This window comes from Taurulus bubalis (genome assembly GCF_910589615.1).
Source record: "Taurulus bubalis genome assembly, chromosome: 7".
In the NCBI taxonomy this organism is placed as follows: Eukaryota; Metazoa; Chordata; class Actinopteri; order Perciformes; family Cottidae; genus Taurulus; species Taurulus bubalis.
Window position 1 is genome coordinate 8,022,969 of NC_136595.1, and position 21,444 is coordinate 8,044,412.

Here is a 21,444-nt window from a genome sequence, read left to right on the forward strand (position 1 = left end):
TGCAATCTAGTTATCATGTATCTACTTTTTATTTTTTTATTTAAAAAAACATTTTACTTGGAAATCTCAAGTAAAGTACAGAGGAGGATGGTTTTATGTCTTTGTGCCTTTTTGGATGTGAACAGTTCACCACAGATTCAATACAAAGTAAAACATTAACAAAGGAGTTTGAGCCAAGATAAGATAATGATTATCGAAGTTACAATAACCTAAAAAACTCAAGCTGAGTAGCTTTAACCTCTCTGTGCCACACTTGAAGGCTTCACGTTTAATCAAAATGTGTCATGAGTTCACGATGCACACATGCCTCCCCTCTGTCTGCACCCAGTATCTTTCCTCTGTCTCTACCCGTGCAGCCTCCGGAAGCTCCTGCTCAGCTCTGCACAATTCGTGCATTGAGCATTTCAAAGGATAATTAAAGCAACATAAAATGCTATGAATAGCTATTAAAATAAGATCCTATACTCCTACAAATTTGACATATTTCGATCCCATACAGCCGCAGAGGCAAAACGCCTGCCGTAGGGAGAGGTGGACCCCTCTTTCCTCAAATGAATATACCGTAAAATGCGGGTTATAAGGCGCAAGTCTCTACATGCAATATTTGTTATGAACATCCATTAAACATACGTGAACATCAATGTACCAACATACATTTATAACAAATACTGCTAGCTGCTGCAGCTCGTGCTGACAACACTTTTTATTTTTGGGCTGAATTTTCAGTGTTGTTTACTTGAGCTCAAACAGTGCAGCCACAAATTATTGTGGCAGCATCTGGTGCTAGCTCGCTGCTAGCACGCTAGCATTGAGCTAGCTCGCTGCAACTACTGCTAAATTTAGAATCGGAAACATCCACAAATTAGCCGCACCGATATTTAAGCCTCACGGGTCAAAGTTGAGTAAAAAAAGGTTGCGGCTTATAACCCACATTTTACGGGTATGTAGACATGAAAATACCTTTATTTTTTAATTGAATTAAATTAATGTATTTTTTTTATGCTTTTTGTGACACACATTTTGTGGGGTCTCCGGCCTTCTCTGAGGCGCGTTCCCCGGGTCAAGAGGTCCGTCAAGAAAATCCGGCCAAATCGATGGTTCCAGTTACAATACAATTATCTTCCTGCTCCTCTTGAGATGGTCCTTATGTGTTCAGTTTCATTCTGCACCCCCCTTTTAATTGCACCTCACATTCCTGAGTGTTCTCTACTTTCTCACTTGCAGTCATACCTTCAAATAATTATATCTGCTAAACTCACCCATAAAATTCAGTGTTATTCATTAATATACTTGCATAATACATCCAGTGTTATTTATTTGGCTTGACCTTTAACCTGTAAATTCATCGTAATACATAATAGCTACTACTAGGAGCGCTATTTAAACCTTGTTTTCTCACACTTTATAGAGAGTGATTTCGGACACAGCCCCCCGCTCTGCCCTCAACGTAGGAAAACTAGCATGATGCTGATGTCACATCAGAAAAGAAACAAACATCAGTGGAGCATTTTACACCTTTGTTGTGTTTCTGGGATGTGAGAGTTTTCTGGAGAGCTTTCACATGTACAAAGTCCACCTCAGAAATCTATTGGTTTACTGGAGTGTAGCAGAAAATGAGCATGACGGGTTACTCATCAAACAGAATCACTGCATGCATGAAGAGTCTCGCACAAGGGTGTGTTTTACCCACATTTTGCCACTTGGACTAAAACCTCTCAGGACCATCTTCCCAAATTATAGTCAGTAGTTGAAGGTGAAAACTTTGGAAATCCCAAAAATACCATTTAGCGAAAAGACGATGAGTTCCCTGCAACATGTGAATGCCAGGGTGAGGGGGATCAGAGTGTCGCCACACAGTCGACTGCAGAGGCTGGCTGCACACATCACACACGATATCTCACTGGTAAGTGCCAATCATCAATCTGTATTCATCCAGCTCCACATGCAGGTGTGTATATACTGGAGATGTGTGGGTTTCTTTGGCATATTTTTTAGTTTGAAAAGTAATTTTTGGGCATTTACAAATACAACAAAGTCAAAGATTTACTTCCATTGTGGTCCGTAAGTTCAGTTGTGGAGTCCATGTGTCAAAGCAACTTCCATCAAACCAATGAAATACCTGTTTTATCATGTATTGTAAATGTTATGGTGGTGTCTGGTCTTCAATCCAGACTTGACCTGATCCCTTCCTGCATTACTATATTCTCCTGCAGGGGGCGCTGAACCCCTTTAAAGAGGTGATCGATGTCAGCTCAGGTGATCCCCACAGAGCAGGATTGAAACCCATTACATTTGTTCGCCAGGTTGGTTTCAGGTTATTTACATTTTTTATTCTGATCCTTTTTTTTGGTATTCATTGTCATGGTATATTAACTGCTGTTATGTTATACATTTTATATTACCCTTCTGACCCCACATGTTTAGCTGACTCTTGATTGCTCTCTTTATAGTCTCTTTAGGTATGTTATGTTAAGTTTGTGTTGTATTTTTTTAAACCAAGTTCTCCGTGCTGCACATTTCTTGACTTTTATTCTCTTTTCAGCAAGATACCCTCCTGGTAAGCAAAGTTATATAAACATCTCTAGCTTATTGCCATACATCTGGCCTATTTCCTCAGGTCTTGGCAGTGTGTCTGCTCCCTCAGCTGCTAAAAGAAATAACTCTTCCTCTGGATGTCCGGCTGAGGGCTCGGAGGCTCCTGGAGGCCTGTGATGGAGGAAGTGTGGGTGAGGACTTGAGGGAGGCCTTTTCTGTACAATGTGTCCAACTTTTAAAAACATGACAGACTTGCATTTAACTTACTAACTGTTGATAAATACAGCAGCATCTCCAATGATCAATCCACCCACAGGTTCCTACACAGACTCGTCTGGCATGTTTCATGTCAGGCAGAGCATTGCTGGGTTCATCACGAGAAGAGACGTTGGAGTGCCTTCATACGCCCAAAACATCTTCATTTCTACTGGTTGTCAAAGGGCCCTGATGGTATGAACACACCGTCATTATGTTTTATGTATCACCACTACTCATTGCCCAGATACACTTAATAACACAGGCGTTATTCTGCGAATTATTCTGGCCATAATTTCTGAGTTCTGGTATCTCTGTACTCACCGAGAATTTAAGTTCAATAAGTCTTAAAGTGCTCTGGTGCTGGCACGGCTATTTTGAAAGCAAAGATAAGAAAAACAGGAGATGTCCAACACAGAGAGACTTCAAAAAAGCTTCTCTCCTCAGGGGGAACTTAAACCTTTTAAATTTAGCATAGTGTCCTCTGTGAATCCTGCATATGTGCACTGTACATGTAGTTTGCCTTACACATGTGACATTATCTTACCTGACAGGTCAATAAATATTTTAATACTTAATACTTGTACATTCATTCTCAGTTTTTTACTCTCATAGTCATTATTATGTATCTCACTAGCCCCATACCACTCCTCATTTCACTGTAATTCATTATAGTTTGAGCATGGGAGAAAACATTTTAGTCTCTAAAGGTCGGCCAAAACCAACCGATAAAAGCTTTAAAGACAGGCATACAGAAAAAGTTTGAGCTAAACCACACAGTTGAACCAGGAAGTCAGGCTGTACACCGTGTTGTTTACAACCCATTGACCTTCTGACCGCTTGTGTTTCTTGACCTGCTGGAATTCCCAGAGCTCAGTCATCATTGTCGTATTTTCATAACTAATAGAAATATTGCCCCCCCAAAAAAAGACACATTGTTACTAACTAGAATGATTATTTCAAGCTCAGAATGTGATAATTATGGAACAATTGAACACTGAATAAATATACGGCACGTGCTATTGATCTGTGGCATTAAGGTGGTCGTGAAGCTGCTGGCCAGAGGGGAAGAGGACATTCAGACCGGCGTGTTGACCCCGATGCCCTGCCCGCACACCCTGCCAGCGCTTCTGGACGAGGCCGGGGTGACACTGGTGCCACACCAGCTGATGGAGGCCCGAGGCTGGGCTGTGGACCTGGAGGAGCTGCATCGAGCTTTGAAGACCGCTAGGGGGCGCTGCGATCCCAGAGCCATTTACATCAGCAACCCAGGAAACCCCACAGGTAAACAACACACAGTAGCTCCATTAAAGCCAGCTGTTTAAACACCCTTGCTGTCATCACTGTGTGTATGCTGCTGTTTGGTCTCCCCAGGTCATGTGCAGGACTGGAAATCAATAGAGGAAGTGATTCGGTTTGCAGCGGCTGAGCGACTCTTACTGTTGGTTGATGAGGTGATCACAAACTGTATCTTCAGATTGGGATTTAATAGCAAACGCCTTTTAGCTCACACATTCTGTCATCATCTATCAATTCCTTTTCTCTGCACTCCAGGTGTACCAGGACAGTGTGTATGGACAGGGCCGAGAGTTCATTTCCTATAAGAGAGTCCTGTTTGAGATGGACAAGGAGTACTTGGAGAAAGTGCAGTTGGTCTCCTTCCACTCTTTATCCAGCGCCCACATGGGAGAGTGAGTTCTGCCTCTCATACCTGCATTATGTACGCTTGCATATCTGGCATTTTGATAGTATTTTGCTAATGTGTGTGCTGACAGAGTCATATACAACACGCAACGCTGACCCTTCCAACTGGATACGTAAATAAACTAAAAATAAGACAGCTTCCAAATTAGTAGTTTGCATAGCTTTGTAGTTTTTAACAAACGTTACTCAAAGGAGGGGGTTGGCTGGGGAAAAAAGTGTCCCGCGAGTTACTGTCAGACCGACCCACTCACTACGCGGAAACAACTGAGCATCTTTTTTCTGGCCACACAACCCTCAATGGCCCGTACAGCTCATGTCGGACACAAGTGTAAATATATGAAAAACATCAATTGAATAATAGTTCAAATAATTAAAAGAAATTGCACAACAATGAATACAATTGAACAGTTTTGCAACTTCCTGCTGCTGATGCACCCATGACCAAACACACAACAACATTACAAAATCAACTTACCGAGTAACCAAATACCTTCTGTTTCTGTGTCTCAGGTGCGGCCTGAGGGCAGGATACATAGAGCTGGTCAACATTGACCCAGAGGTGATGCATTTTGTTGAAACTCTGCTATGTACTGATATCAGCACTCCAGTCACAGGACAGCTTGCTCTGGATCTCATGGTCAACCCACCAAAGCCTGGGGACCTTTCCTTTGACACATACACTCAGGTGAGACATCTGCAACACCTCTTTGGGGTTACAAAAGATTTGTAGTGTCTCGCATTTTCCTGCCTCGTTCGCTCAGACAGACGTATCCTTATGCAGTAGAGGTCCCTGTCCTGTGTCACATACTCACAATATAATGTTTGATCTTTCTTGTTATTTTTTTTTTCAAAGGAGATTCTCCTCTTTCAGGCTACTTTGTCCCAGAATGCTCAGCGGGCGCAGGAGTTCCTTAATGATCTACCGGGGATGAGCTGTCAGCCAGCGATGGGGGGAATCTACCTTTATCCCCGCCTGCATGTACCGTCCGAGATTATAGAGCAGGCCAAGGTGGTACATTGTAGGAACCTTCATGTGACAAAATGCAACGCAATGTGGTGACACTTGGTATTTATGCCTGTTTAAGACATTTAAGACATTTTACAAGGAGTTTTACATCATCTGTATTCCTCACAACTATTCTTTAAAGTAGTGGTTGATACTCCAGACCTTCTCAGCCTGTCATGTCGAATTTCCATCCATACTTGACTTCATCTATTGCAGCAAACTCTATCGATACATGTAAATGAATACACATTGGTATGACTCTTCAACAAGATTTACAGATATGTCTTCCCAGTGGATGGTCAAATTGCTGTTTTAGTACAGTTAACATATGAAGTTAATTGGTATTTAATATACTGTCAACTCATCACATACATTTTCCCAGAGACGATTAGCTCTGAAAAAAACAAACGAGGTGTTTATTAAGTAATTCTCCTAAAATATTCACATCTCTGCTTAAAGATATTGGAGGCGGAGGCAGATGTTCTGTATTGTCAGATGTTACTAGAAGAAACAGGTGTTCTTTTAGGAGCAGGGTGTCAGTATGGGGAAACAACTGGCAACCACCATCTGAGGTGAGAGACATGAAGTTGGGCAGATTAGTCAGGTATATTGTATTTCCTCAAAAATAAATGTGTATTGTGTTTTTTTTGTCTCGTAGGTTATGTATCCTTGTTCTTCCGGACACCCTGGAGGAGGTCCTGGCTGGCCTCGGCTCCTTTCACCTTCATGGACACACTTGACAAGCGTGTGAGGGACGTAGACATGGGGACACTTTACGACCCAACATGCACTTCACTGTGTTGAAGGAAGGATCCTCAACTTTACTTTGTTTCTTTGCTTCACAATTTTTTCCCCCAAAAAACATTGATTCATACCTTTTTAGACATGAAATATGCCAAAGCAATTGTTTCTTCTGCAAACTGCAAATAAAAGAATATTAAAATTTGTAACAAACAGATTCTTATGTTCAGCAAAAAAGGATTAATAATACATTTGTCAAAAAAATAATCAGGAATCGTTAATGTATTCAAAAGAGTGTCCCTATGGTACATCTAATCTTTCTTTCAATCATTTTATTTTAAGTTTATACAAGTTACACATTACCTCAAACTAGACAACAAAAAACAAATAAATACAAAATACATAACAGCATAACAACCAACTGTACGGACAATCAGACAAGGACAGAAAACAGACAGCTGGGAAGCTGGACTGCAGGATTCTCTCAGAGTTCAGGGTCATGAATTAGAATAGGGAGAGAGGTGTGGGGGTTCTGCTATGTTAAATATTAAAGTTTGTTCTGTGTGTTTTAATTTCTTTAATATAATATAGCGATGCTTAGGGTGGAATAGAATGTGTCTGCTAGAGACCGTGATCTACCTTGCAAAAGAGTACAGTATATTGAGAAGATACTCGTGACATATAATCAACGCAAGTTTTAATGTGTAACCTGAAAAGGTTAAAAGTCTCGTGTCTCTTCAAATAACCTTTGTATTAAAGTGATGTTAAAATGTTCATTTATCTTCTGTACAACTATGTGTGAGGACTGTAAAGATGAGCGAACACGAGGCTGGTATAGTTGCCGTTTTGAAAAAAGGAGAAAAAGAAGCAGAAAAAGTGGGGGCTTCAAGAAAGCCCCTGGCCCTCAGCACCTCTGTAAGGGGGGCCAAGAAAGAATTATCCTGAAAGTGCTTTTTTTCTAGGCGGATCTGAAACCTTTGTCATCTTCATTTACTCTTAACCAGTAACATGACTGATATTTACACATCTGAACAAAATCTCACATGCGTAGCCTTTTATTATAACACCAAAATGATTCAAATAACAGTGGTTGCAGAGATACACCCTTTTTAGTTCGGGTATGCAATTTTCGAGCAGAGGCCTAAAAATAGGTGGGTTTCTCTAAACTATCTGCAGACATGCCATTTCAATCAGGAGTGACTTGTTTAAAATGTAACAATAATGTATTACATATGCATAACATTTGAATAGTCCAATGATTGGACTGCTTATGTGCTGGTAGTCCTGTATTTCCTCACTGCAACAGTCAGAGATTGCTTGAGGACTTTACATGTGATCAGGTGTATCACCTCCCACTCTGCCTGACTTATTTTATTCAAGGGGTGTGTCTCTGTATTTTTGAGATTCAGCCTTCCAACTTGCCAAACAGGTTGTAACATTGCCTTCTCGTTGAGACAGAGATGAGTTCCCTGCAGGAGGTTAACCCCACGGTGCGCGGGATCAGAGCCCCAACAGGCCTGCAGAGTCTGGCTGCACGCATCAGAGAGGAGATTAAACAGGTAAGTCACAGGTTTGATACACCTGAACAAATGTGATAGTAACGACTCTGCGTTACCCCGTGAGTTCTGGGCGGCACACAAGGCAACACACTCGGGATGGGGTTAGAAACAAGCTTTATTGTCTGACTCGGGTGCGCTCTCGGCGTCGCCCCTGAGCGCACCTGCCTGCTTGTCTCGGGTCCCGTCACGTTCGCGGCGTCGCCTCGGCTTACTGCTCTTCAATCAGCTGCGTCGCCTCCGCTCCTCCTTCGCTACTGCTGGTTTTTAAACAGGGAGAGACACAGACACCAATTGCCCCCAGCTGAGCCTGATTATCCCTCATCCCGGCACCTGTTCTCTGAATCGCTCCCCCCCTCTCTCCCTCTGCACCTGAGCATAACCCCGCCCCCGCCCCCGCCCCCGCCACCACAGCGATCATATCAAATGAAATGTTATATTTCAGGACACAGGCTATCCAGCTTGGATAACCTTTCTCCTGTGTGTCCTGTGTGTCTATGTCTGTAAGTAATAACTGATCAGAAGATATGAGATGATTATCAGCAGTGGTGGAAGACAAATTAATATCCTTTCCTTATGCAACATAACGACTTTACAATGTAAAAGCACAGAGCATGCTCTATAATTTAACCTGTTATACATGTTGCATTATTGGATTGCTGTTGCAGTGTGAACGGATCTGCAGACACCGGAACACCCTTCTAGTCAGTCACCTGTGAGGATTGAGAGGAATTATTTTTGTAGGAGTTTATAGATTGTAGATCTTTACTACCAATACTACCATACCGTTTACTACCATTCACTTGTTAAATCATTATCCTATAAAGGCTAAAGGTTGGATCCTACATTGCCATTCTTCAAAACAGGGTTATGCAACACAATCATGTTGTAACCTTGTCCAAATACAGTATGCTACACATACCAGCCGTGAGCCAGGTGGTAACACAGGACAAAACCAAAACAAGAGCGCATTCCTGTCCTGCATTCTTTTTTTTTTATTTGTATCAGCAGCATCAAAAGATGTTCTCTGCTGATATTTTGGCCGACATCTTAACATTGGGAATCAAACATCAGGGAAATATTGTCCATCAACTTAGACAATGCTCAAAGCGTCATCGATGTCCGCCTCCTCTCGTCCTGCATTCTGTCCTGCAGTCCGCCGTCAAGTGCAGCTTGATCCGGGATGCCACGATGCAGCCAGGTCTCTGTAAAGATGTCAGCACAACAGTCACTGACCTCCTGCTGCTGGGTTAGCTTGAATTGAACTGTGACTGCAAGCCAGGAGCAAAGAAGTGCTAACCCTGTCCATTGGGAGTGTTGTAAGGAGCTTTATTTCTGCAGTTTGACGATGAAGTTGAGACATCAAAGCAGATTTGACACACTGGACACTGGACTTTCCTCCCCTTGTTGATCAGTTAGCTAGTTAGATAGCTTATATATTTATTCAGTTTTAGTCACGCTTTCGGTGTGGAAAGAATGAGAAGAATAAGAATCTTTCTTATTAACACTGCCGATACAGAACGTATGTGTGACATTATCGCACAAAGAGACCCATGTTTATATTTACAACCTTATAACTAACCTGCCCTCTTTTTCTCAGGGAGTGCAGAAACCCTTCCGGCAGGTGATTGATGTCAGTTCAGGGGATCCCCACACGGCAGGGATGGCACCCATGTCATTTGTGCGACAGGTTCGTGTTTTATGTGTGTGCTTGTCCAGCTGCTGTACCTGCTTTCCTGTCTCCAATGTGACAGCTACAAACTGAGAATGTTTGTCATCCTAGGTCATGGCGGTGTGTATTTACCCCAAGCTCCTCAAAGACCAAAGCCTTCCCCTGGATGTCAGGCAGCGGGCACAGCAGCTTCTGGGGGCGTGCAATGGAGGGGGTGTGGGTGAGGATACATACTATGAATCTGTTTGTACAGATTGGAAAACATTTGGCCCAAAATGGTTCATGGAACTCCTTGTACTGGCTACTGTGCTGATCTATCTACTTTGTGGATGCCAGGCTCGTACTCTGCAACCTCCTACGGAATACCACATGTCCACAAAAGTGTTGCAGAGTTCATTATGAGGCGAGATGGTGGAGTGAGTTCAAACCCAGAGGATATAATCATCTCTAATGGTTCCCAGAGGTGTTTGACGGTACGACATTTTTTTGTGGGGGAGTAGGATTAGTAAGGGCGTAACAAGCATCTGCATTGTCCATTACAAATTAAATGTCCTTTAATCAGCTGAGGAACGGAGTCTACAGCCATGCTAACATCCTCACAATGGCAATGCTTGTATGCTGATGTTTGCTATGTTCAACATCTTTAGTTTAGTTTAGTTAGCCTGTGCTAGTTAGCATTAAATGCAAATTACAGGGCCGATGGGAATATAGTTAGCTTTGCAGGTATTTTGTCAAACTAAGATCCTGGACCAATTACAATTTTCGTCTAATGATGCAGCTACATGACTTTTTAAGGATTTCTTTTTACAATTCATCCTGAAGGGGGCATGAATATTCATTTAAATATTCATTGACACTCTCACCAATAATGCACTAATGTGGAATAAAAGCACACATTGTTGCATGTTCTTTATTGTCTTCTTATTTATCGTGTTAGCTAACTTTGCACCTGATGGCCAGTGGGGAGGGGAAGACTCGGACAGGCGTGTTGACCCCGATGCCCTGCCCACACACCCTGCCAGCACTGCTGGATGACAACGGGTTGACTCTGGTGCCATACCAGCTGATGGAGGGCCGAGGCTGGGCTGTAGACCTGGATGAGCTGCATCGAGCGTTGAAAGCTGCCAGGGAGCGCTGCGATCCCAGAGCCATTTACATCAGCAACCCAGGAAACCCCACAGGTAAACAACACACAGTAACTACATTAACGGATCTCCCCACTATTATCACTCATACTCAATATTATTTCTCCTTATATAGGTCATGTGCAAGACAGGAAAACAATAGAGGAAGTGATTCGATTTGCTGCAACTGAGGGCCTCATTTTGTTGGCTGATGAGGTGATTGCAAGCCACACAAGGAAATTGGGATCTAAAAGTTGTTCACAAACAAGCTCCCTTTTTTCATGTCTTCTTGAACCTTCTAGGTGTACCAGGACAGTGTGTATGGACACGAGAAAGACTTCATTTCATATAAGAGAGTCCTGTTTGACATGGGAAAGGAGTACTCAGAGGCAGTGGATTTGATGTCTTTCCACTCTTTATCCAGTGCCATGATGGGAGAGTGAGTATCACGGGTGTTCTAACTCGCTTCTACCCTCTACTGTAATACTTTCCTCCAATCAAAAGCACGCAGTCCCTGACTGAAAACTTGCATTGCTGTAACTGGCCAATCAGGACATGCTAACCCCAATACGTGCGGAGCCCACAGTATATACGGCATCGCACACCACCGTCTGCCCACCGTTTTCTCTTCAGCAATCTGGGATTTGGACATTGACTTTGTTGACAGCAACGATTTGATGTGATGCTACGGTGCAATGAGAGTGAGCCTGAGCTCAATATGGACCCTGTTGAGGTCCCAGGCTTCTGCCTCTGGTTGTCCTTGCTGAGCTACCGGCTTTGTCTGCAGACGATAACGACAAAATTTCATCGGTACATCAGCGTCCCACAGAAGTCCACTGTCGACTTTAAATGTCGGTGACTGATTTTACTGATTTTGCTCATCCACGTGTTTAGGTGTGGTCTGAGAGGAGGCTACATTGAGGTAATCAACATGGACCCAGCAGTGAAAAAGCATTTAAAAAGCATGCAGAAGCCTTCCAGCCCTGCAGTTCTACCACAGCTCGCTCTGGAGGTCATGGTTAATCCACCCATTCCTGGAGATCCTTCCTATGAAACATACTCACAGGTAACGGAAACATTTGATCAAAAATAGTTACTGGCAACACAGTCTCTCTCAAAGACTATAAACAAATATAAATGAATGCAACTTTGAGTTACTATCAGAGTAGTGCTTTTAGGGGACGAGTCAGGCCGAGCTTGTCCTTTTTTTCTCAATTGAAGGAGATTCTTCACTCCCAGACGACTCTATCCCAGAATGCCCGGCAGGCTTGTAAGTTCCTGAATGATCTACCAGGCATGAACTGCCAACCAGGGATGGGGGGAGTCTTCCTTTATCCCTGTCTGTTTTTACCACCTCAGATGATACACAAGGCCAAGGTGAGTAAAGACAAGCAGATAAAGCTGGTGTCTTAAATGTTTTCTGGCGTTGTTTCCATTAGTAGTTATGCAATGTAATGATTAAAAAAGCAAAATTATTTATGATTTCTTTCTTTCTTTCTTTCTTGTTTCACTGGTGATAATAAACACAATTTAATATTATACTGTTGTGCATAAAATATAATTTTAAGCATGGAAAGGCTGTCGTTTTTGCAGTAATTTCAATGGGGCATTGTTCTTCACCTCAGATGTCAGGAGTGGAGCCAGATGTGCTTTACTGTCAAAGGTTACTGGAGGAGGAAGGCGTGTGTTTGGGTGCCGGCTGTGAGAATGGGCAGGAAGATCAAAACTACCACGTTAGGTAAGAAAAACAGCCACATGAGTGAGTGTGTGTTATTCAGAGTGAGGACATTTTTTAAAAGAAGGCACATTGCCTTTTTTGTTTGAAAGAGAGGACATTTTGTAAACAATTCATTGTTTTGGAACGTGAGCGTCATTTTAGATTCAAAGGACATTTATTCATCTATTTTATTTTCGTTTATTTACTTTTTTTATGGTGAGGTTACAATTGTGAAACAGTGTTTCTGCCTGTATTCAGAGCTGCTGGGCAACTAAAGGCAAGCAAACAAACAGTATTTCATGGTTGACAACTCCTGCCTGAAGATCATAACTTATGTTGTCTGTTGCACACAAGCAAAGTTATGTAATGGTCAGGTCATTCATGCTGCTTTAGACTCAGGTAAATCCATATATACCAGAGGGTATTTGCTCTTAACAGAGATGTTATTAAGGCCACAGAAGTCAAGACAAGGTATCAAGGCCCCATCCTTTTTCAAAAACAAAGAAAAACCAAGCACCCTGCATCGTATACATTGAAAGTTGAAAATGAACTGTGGCCCATGTGTACTTCTCCATCACCCTGCGCTCAGATTAGGAAAGTTGTAGAGCTGATTGCAGGGGAGAGGAGCTCTAGGCTGGAGGTCGGTCAGTGGCAGCAGGGGCGAGGGCAGAAAGTAGACCGAGGGGCAGAATGTGCTCCAGGAGTTAATCCTTCCCGTGGACCAGTTAATGTGTGCATTGTTCGGTTTTGAGCACCTCCCTCTCGACCAGGAAGACTGGGCAGCACAGTGTCTACTTTCTGACATGTGCATATGTTAATACTGTGTGATACTTTCCCCTCACAGCCTGTGTGTTTTGGCTCCTCCTGCCACCCTGCAGGAGATGTTGGCAAGACTGTGTTCTTTCCACCTGCGCCTGCTGGACACATTTCCCTGACGCCGGCGTCAAGGACACAGACTTTGGAGAAAAACACCAAAGCATGGCTGATATGGTTTTCTTGCAAATCATTTTAATCAACATTCAGTAACATTGTTCTGCAAAGAATACAATTAATATTGATATTTTTCGAGATTTGATTTCCCTTTATTATCAATAAATGTTTGATATGTGTCTTGTGTCCCAAGGTGTTGGAAGAAAAAACGTATTTACTCTTGATTAGTTACTGTTTCACTGTTATATTAATAATAATATGTTCTGTTTATTAATCATATGATGTGTAAAGCTTGAGACTTCTCATTGAACTCTACAATGTTAAATCTTACATATGAACTCTGGCAAAGTACTTGATAAAGTCATGAGACCGTTTGTCTCTGTTTGAAGAACATGGTGTTCCTTGTAATCATATGACCATGCCGATGCAAGCCAATAGACGCTCATTGAGCAGTCTAGGATATGCAATGTTGTGTAATGCTTCTCTGCTCCTTCCTTGCAACGAATAAATGTCCTGATCAATGATTTTACCACCAGGTGTCGAGTACATTTTTCTATCACAAGGCCTAAACTGCTTCACATCCATAACAAAACACATGATTTAAGAAAACAACTAAATGTACTACTAACAGGCAGTATATTACACATCCGGCATAACTAGTGGTGGAAGGTATTCAGATATATTCAAAGGGCCAGTATGTAGCATGTCAGGGATCTAATACAATACAATACTTTATGTTTTCATTAGTGTATAATCAACTGAAATGAAGAGTCATTGTGGTTTTGGTAACCTCATGTCTACAGGGAGCGGGTCCTCATCCAAACACACTGTACCTTAAAGCAAAGGTACTAATACTACAAATAAAACATTCAGTGAAAGTATGTGATTATTGTCAGCCAGATTAACTTAAAGTATGAGAAGCTAAAGTACTCAATGGGCAGTAAAGCTACAGATGTTTAAGGTTGTACTCATTTTAACAAGCTTACTTTATGTTGGTTAGTTTAATCTACAGCAATGCATCGTATTCTAGAGGTTCATTGTATGGGTGTAGTGTTCGCAGTCCTGTGGAAAAAAGAAATTCCACATTTTGGGGTCCAGGTTTTTTACCAGACAGGAAGAGAACGACATTTTAAATTTAAAAATGGATTAATATAATTGTAGTGCAGTAAAACGTACAATATTTGTGCGTGAGTTGTAATGGATTAAGTAATGAGGCTGTATAATATTGTTCTGGCTCTGGAGGGGTCATGTAAGGACGAGAGAAACAGATGCAGCAGCGAACATAGATTCCCAGGTCAAAGACTGAACTGTGCGTGTGTGTATTTGTGTGTATTTGTGTCTGATAACTGTTCCATTTTGAGCTTATAAAAGCCATACGACACGCTGACAGTCCACTCGAAGGAATCATGATGTCTGTGGCGCTTGTCCTGCTGCTCGCTGCCTACGGTGAGTCTCAGATTTTAAGAGGTGCATCTCTTCCTCTCGCAGGATTAGTCTCGAGTTGTCCTGTATTTTTATTATCCTCAACATATCCCATGAAAACAATGTGTTTGTCCTTCTCTCAATACTGTCTGAAGTCTTTCGCACAACAACAATATCTTTCAATATGAAACTTGCTGCAGCAAAAAGTGTTTTCCCCCTAAATTTTGCCACAAGAAAGCGACCCAATCACAGAGAGCTGTGCATATGGTGCTGAGGTCAACATTGAGGTTACAGAAGATGCTACAGCTCTCAGTATCAGAGTTTTATCAGCCGTTGTTCTTTCTGTGGCCCAGCTCACGGGTGTGGCACGCCCACCTATCAGCCCGCTGTGAGCCGCGTTGTGAACGGGGAAGATGCTCGACCCTACAGCTGGCCCTGGCAGGTGAGTTATTAATATTGATCAGGCTTTGGTGATAGGATACAATACAACATGTGACTGTTACCGCCTGGCTGGTCGTCACACTACACATTTTACTTATCGGATATCTAGTATCTCTTTAAATATGTCTGATTGTTGTATCAGAATGAATCAGAATTATACATAAATGATAGAAGATAGGATATCTCTCACCCTTATGTTTAAAACATCTAATCACAGGAATGCATTTAAAACAGTAGATGTAGTCGATGCATAAGCAGCATTAAACTGTTGGATAGAGATGGAGTTTATATACAGTTCGTACATTAGTTTGGTGGTTCCCAACCTACGGGTTGGGGCCCTCCAAAGGGTCACCAGATACGTCTAAGGGTTTGTGAGATGAAAAAATAGTTTGGGCCTCAAACAGTCATTCAAATTAAACATTGTGAGAGGTTTAGTTAACAAGTTACTTGGTGGAAATGCTAAGAACTCACAGACATTAATTAATTTAATTTAACATTAATTAACTTTTCCTTCACTTAACAAGACTCACATGTCCCAGGAACATGTGGCCCAAATAACAAGTTCATAGCTCCATTATTTATATTTGTAATCATGTTTTATTGACGATTCCCTAATCTTTCACCGGATTTTGAGCCTTTTTTCATGGTCTCCCCGTTTTACCTGTTTATCGTTTTATGAGAAGTTCTGTAGGGTAAAATAAAAGAAGAGTACTTCAACTTGCCTTGCATTGTTGTATTTGAATATATTTCGATGAGAAGTATATTTTATCAGATACATTATATCGGGAGAAATTCACCCGACGTTAGTGATAGTGTGACTATTTTTAACGTTAGTTAAGACGTTACAAGCCAAAAAGATTAGCAACCACTTGTTTAATCTTCATCATTGTATTGTATTCTATATACATTTTGCCTATTTTTCATGTAAAATCCTAATCTAAAAGTTAACTAGTGACTAGTTTCTATAGATACATGAATGTTTGTAAGCAGAAGTGGAAATAGACTGGGACTGACGTAGCATACATTGGCAATACTCAAGTAAAGAATCTCAAACTTGTGTTTCAGGACAGTATTTGAGTGAATGTGCTTTGTTAGTGCGATGCGTGACTCTCCCTCTGCTCTCAGATCTCCCTGCAGTTTCTCAGCGGCTCCACGTACCATCACACCTGCGGAGGCACCCTGCTCTCCCCCAACTGGGTCATGACCGCTGGCCACTGCATCGGGTGGATCACAGTTTACTCTGTTTACATCTCATGATGTTAGACAACGGTTACGTCTCAAGTATTTTTTACACATCTGTTTATATATTCTGTGACTGTGTCAGATCGCGTACCTACCGTGTGGTGATGGGCGAGTATGACCTCACCAAAGAGGAGAGCTACGAGCAGATCAGAACTGTGGAGAAGATCGTGGTTCACCCTCGCTGGAATGGCAACTGCTTGTCTTGTGGGTGAGTGAATACATCTCCTCTGTACAGCAGTTTTCTACTAAAAACTAAATAGACAGTGACATTTCACTCACACATTTAAAGCTGCATTAACTCATCATTTGGCCTTGGAGGCAGATGGTTGGTAACTTAAGTTTGGTGCCCTTTTCTAAAACGCATAATAAAAGGACATTTCCATTTCCCGTGTGTTTTAATAATGATATTCATTTCGGTATCACATTTTGGAGTTCTTTCTCTCCGTGATTTTCAACATGATTCTTTGTTGCGTTCAGTAATGACATCGCTATGATCAAACTGGCCTCGCCCGTCGTTCTGAACGACAAGGTGCAGCCCTCCTGCGTGCCAGAGAGCGGAGAGGTCTCTCCTCACGACGACCCGTGCTACATCACTGGCTGGGGAAGAATCTACAGTGAGTGTTCGTGATGTCGCAGCACACTGATTCAATGCGACGGCGGGACTCCGAACACGAGGCAGCTCGGCAGCGCAGGACTGAACGTGACGGAGTGAAGTAGAAATGTGAAATGGCAGATGTGGAATCAGATCAACGATCACGTTGACGCTATAATGAGACGGTGGGCCACTGCATGGTCTTGTAAAAGCAGTATTTACAGTGCAGGAAAGCACAAAACCAAAAGTGCAATCATTTTTTTGGCAAATCTAATTGTAATAATAATATTAACCGGAAATATTCAAAGAAAATTTAATTCAAACATGTGTTCTCCTTTTCCTCCACAATATTATTAAAGTAAAAGCTGTAATTAGAACAGTTGCCATTAATGAGTTTGGTATCCAGGGTTGTATTAATTATATTGATTCTATTATTAGAGAGTAATTGTACTGCAATGGGATGCTTCAAATGAATAGTTTGACATTTTGGGAATTGGGAATATTTCCTTTTTTTGCAGAGAGATACACACAAAGATCCCAAATAACCTAACAATAATAATAAAAGTTTGGATGAGTTAGGACATTTTCTTCTTTTTTTTGTTGACCCTCCTATGGAGCCAAATCCAGAACAGAATCAAAATTATATTTAACCCTCAAAAACCTATTTTTATTTTGAACACATTGTTGAATTTTTCAAAGTTCAAGAACAAAACTTGGATTTTCATCATCATCTCTGATCATCTCAGCATTACAAAGTCACTTTAGCTGCAGAACCATGAAGCTAACGTGCGTGATGACGTTTCCTCAAGCATTTCCTCTGGGTTTTCCATCTTCATTCCTGCAGGTGGCGGTCCCATTGCCTCCAAGCTCCAGCAGGCGCTCCTTCCTGTGGTCGGCCACAGCGTCTGCAGCAGCAGCGGCTGGTGGGGCAGCAGTGTGAAAACCACCATGATCTGCGGTGGCGGAGAACTCCGCTCTGGCTGCCATGTATGCATCTCTCCCTTCTTCCCCACGTGATAATGACTGCCGATTCCCTCTGTGTCCGTCTGAAGACCCCGCTTGTCTCCTGTCGGTCTCCTCAGGGTGATTCCGGAGGCCCTCTGAACTGCAGGGGCAGAGATGGCAGGTGGTACGTTCAGGGTGTGACCAGCTTCGTCTCCTCTCGGGGATGCAACACCCCCAAGAAGCCCACGGTGTTCACTCGCACCTCTTCCTTCACCAAGTGGATCAGCGACGTGAGTTTCCTTCAGAGAAAAAGCTCAGATTCTTGTGACGAACGTCAATTAGTGATTCAGAGTGTTGGGTCACCATGAACCTCAAGAACAGCCTCGACTAGAGAAGAACAATGTTCTTTCAAAATAAAGTCCTCCATTTGGAAAGTTAACTTTTTTCTTGCTAGTCCCAAACTAAACTTCAGATAAATGCACGTCAAATGTAGAAACAGGTGTGTGAGCACACCGTTTATAGTGATTGCACATGATCGGGAAGTTGGCAGAATCAATATTTACTATTCAGAATAAAGTGCTGTTATTGTTTTTGAGGACTTGCGGCCATACAGAGACAAGCAGTGTTTCTTACTTTATTTTTTTATTTTTCAGACTATGCTGCAGCACTGACGACCTAGATCCTTTTAAATAGCAATAAAACAAATTAATCAATGTTTCACTTGTCTTTCTTTCGTGCAAGCCATATAAACCCAAGCTATCTAATATGAATTTCTTCTCAGCAGTGTATTTTCTTCATGATGGAAAAGTGGCATTTAAAATTAAAGCACACTCAAAACTCAAAATAGTCTTTGGGTGTCAATTTGTAAGAATTAAATGGCAGTTAAAAAAGTTAACATTTTTCTTTGAACGTTACAGGTAATGCAGCATTTCCTAAGTATATTGGTACCAATACGGATTAACCATTGTACTCGTATAACATTTGCAGCCTCACGTCAAACAGTTTTTACCTGGTTCCTTGTCGTTTTGGACGTGGTAGGGACTATGTTTGTTTAACTCAAGTGATGTCACTTGAGGACAGTTATCTGACTTCACACAGCTCTCTCTAGAGGCGCAACAAGGTGTTAGACAACTTGTTCACAGACGCCAAAAGGCCTTTGGTACTCACACACACCTGGAACTGGAGGTGGTGTATTTTTAGTGCGTGACCACCAGGTGTCAGTGGCAGCTCGATATATAACACTATTATACGGATTTGCATGTGCCATGAACAAAGAGAAACGCACATTTCATTCAGGATTGTGTACCTTTTAGCTTAAATCAGGCAGGTGACCGAAACAATTACTCTAATCATCCGGATTTTACATTTAGAGCAAGGGATGAACCCTCAAAAACACACACACACACACACACACACACACACACACACACACACACACACACACACACACACACACACACACACACACAGTAATAGATGACTTGAGTGCAAAGGAACAGAGTGAAACACAGCAGCTGGCTTGGTTTCCATCTGGGGGTCTCACTCCTCTAGCCTTTAGCCGCCTGGAGTTCAGCTCAGCGAGTGAATCAGTGTGCTTCAGATCACAGACCATTGGCTGGCTTCTCGTTACTGAACGATGCATTAAATCCTCGACTGTAAATAACGGGATAACTGCTGTGCAGGGCTCTGCGTAACCCACAAGAACGGGCGGCCATCTTTCCTTTTTCCCCCCTGCTTAATTTCTCTCTTTATCACTCTTTCTATCCCCTCACAAAGAGTGGAGTTCAGTTTTGCACATGCTATGTAATTATTCCACCCCAGTTGCTCCAGGGGGAGGGAGGAAGAGAGAGAGAGAGAGAGAGAGAGAGAGAGAGAGAGAGAGAGAGAGAGAGAGAGAGGGGGTTCATTCCTCAAAAGCAAAGCCCCACAAACCCCTCCCTCCTTCCCCCTCCCCCGTCTCCATCCAGCCTCCGCCGCTCAGCTCAGGGTGCTCCACTGTACGAGGCAGAGGGAAACCACAGCATTATTTCCACGGCTTCACAGAAACGCAATATGAGCAGTTTTGCAGGAGAAAAAAACAAGGAAGGAAATAAAAACACTCGTGAGGTTCAGTTCCACAGATAGGACAGCACACAAATAAGGGAGGTACAATGCAGGTTCATTTGCTCGGAAGATTAGGTAACAAAAAAGGCTAAACAACACTTTTAGCGCTAGGGCCTTTATGTTGGAGTGTTTTTCACGCCGAGCGAGATTAGGTATTGGTGAACCGTTGCCTTCATTTCTGGTGAAGGCTAATAAAGTCTGCTCCAAAGTATGTTTGCACTAATTGGCTTATCACATTCACTTTCAGTCACATACTTTTCTTCAGGCACACAGAGCAACATCAGACTAAAAGAACAATGAGCTCCATATATAGGCATTGCAGTATTAAGCTCCAATGCAAAACATCTGTGTGTCCCTGACAAAAGAGTTTAACGATATTTGAGGAGATGTATGGACTACAAAAATGCAGAAAAACTGGTTTTATATAACCATAATAAACAATGTGATGAAAACGTAGAACGTTTAGGTATTTATCTATATGTGGCAGCAAAAATACACAAAGGGGCATTGTTCAAAGACTATAGGTGGAAAAATGGTTTCAATATAACAATTATAAATACTTCTTTATCAGATATCAACAAACATGTAGTCTGGCTGTTAGTTGAGGTCTTCTTCTTTCAGGAAGTGTGTTCTATGTTTTTAATGTAAAGCTCTTTTATGATGATTTTAATGTTTGTAAAGTGTCTTTGAGAATTCTGAAAAGGGCTATATGAATGAAATGCATTATTAATTTGTAATAGTATGTGGGTCAAGTGTTTTTCTTATCTTTCTCCTGTTTATTATCGTCAACCATTTCCCTCCCGTTTTGTGTTCCTTGCAGTAAACCTGAAATGCCCTAATACACACAATTGGTTTCCTTCACACTATAAGAGCTAAATACCGAAATAACGTTGAAGGGAAGTTTCCTGTAAACTTCTCTTGTTTGTGCCCGTAATGCTGCGTAACTGAGCCATCATTGGGATGCCACTTTTAATTCTTCCTTATGTGCTTTCTCTGGTTCCTCAAATGCAATTAGATCCTCCTGTTAATCCAATCCCCAGCACCGATTGTCTGTCTGTTTGTTCGGCCATCTGCCTGCTGACCTGCCTGCCTGGATTTCCACCGCGGACATGATGGCAGTTAACACGCGTGCACGGTACAGCAGATCCGATGCACCTCACTGTAAACAGGGCAGACAAACAGGGGGTGACATGGGAACATGGGAATAAGACATCAGCGGGGACTGAGTGTGCAGGAGTAAACTAAATGTGCTGTCAGAAAGCAGGCGTGTTCCTCCTCTAAGGAGTTACAGTGGGAGCTCGCTCACTATGGTGACCTGACAGGACAGGCTGCTTGTTTTCATTCTCCTCATCTCTCTATTCGCTTCTGCACCTCTTGTCACGTCTTTCCGTCCCTTCTTTCAGAAGTATCGATGCAGTGTCTCAACTCTGCAGCTTCACTTGTATTACACGCCAGCTGG

The 21,444-nt window shown here is 42.2% G+C and overlaps 3 protein-coding genes across 3 annotated transcripts; all 3 read left to right on the forward strand.

Moving 5' to 3' along the window:
• Positions 1-1,798: 1,798 nt before the first annotated feature.
• On the forward strand, positions 1,799-11,036 carry LOC306739499 (alanine aminotransferase 1-like; the record flags this gene model as incomplete). Its single annotated transcript, XM_079221520.1, has 17 exons — positions 1,799-1,903; positions 2,214-2,303; positions 2,618-2,726; positions 2,852-2,985; positions 3,831-4,074; positions 4,165-4,244; positions 4,345-4,481; positions 5,005-5,179; positions 5,348-5,513; positions 6,159-6,247; positions 7,696-7,800; positions 9,398-9,487; positions 9,581-9,689; positions 9,806-9,942; positions 10,407-10,650; positions 10,730-10,809; positions 10,896-11,036. 17 exons carry the CDS (start codon positions 1,799-1,801, stop codon positions 11,034-11,036), a joined length of 2,235 nt encoding a protein of 744 aa, XP_079077646.1.
• A 275-nt stretch (positions 11,037-11,311) lies between these two features.
• On the forward strand, positions 11,312-13,668 carry LOC306739500 (alanine aminotransferase 2-like; the record flags this gene model as incomplete). The annotated part of the gene is made up of 5 exons (XM_079221521.1): positions 11,312-11,403; positions 11,488-11,659; positions 11,815-11,970; positions 12,219-12,331; positions 13,155-13,668. 5 exons carry the CDS (start codon positions 11,312-11,314, stop codon positions 13,243-13,245), a joined length of 624 nt encoding a protein of 207 aa, XP_079077647.1. The 3' UTR covers positions 13,246-13,668.
• A 978-nt stretch (positions 13,669-14,646) lies between these two features.
• Positions 14,647-18,577, forward strand: LOC306739095 (proproteinase E-like; the record flags this gene model as incomplete). Its single annotated transcript, XM_079221047.1, has 8 exons — positions 14,647-14,686; positions 15,016-15,104; positions 16,229-16,326; positions 16,428-16,553; positions 16,823-16,959; positions 17,782-17,924; positions 18,020-18,172; positions 18,536-18,577. The coding sequence occupies 8 exons, from the start codon at positions 14,647-14,649 to the stop codon at positions 18,551-18,553; spliced, it is 804 nt and encodes a 267-aa protein (XP_079077173.1). The 3' UTR covers positions 18,554-18,577.
• Positions 18,578-21,444: the final 2,867 nt, after the last annotated feature.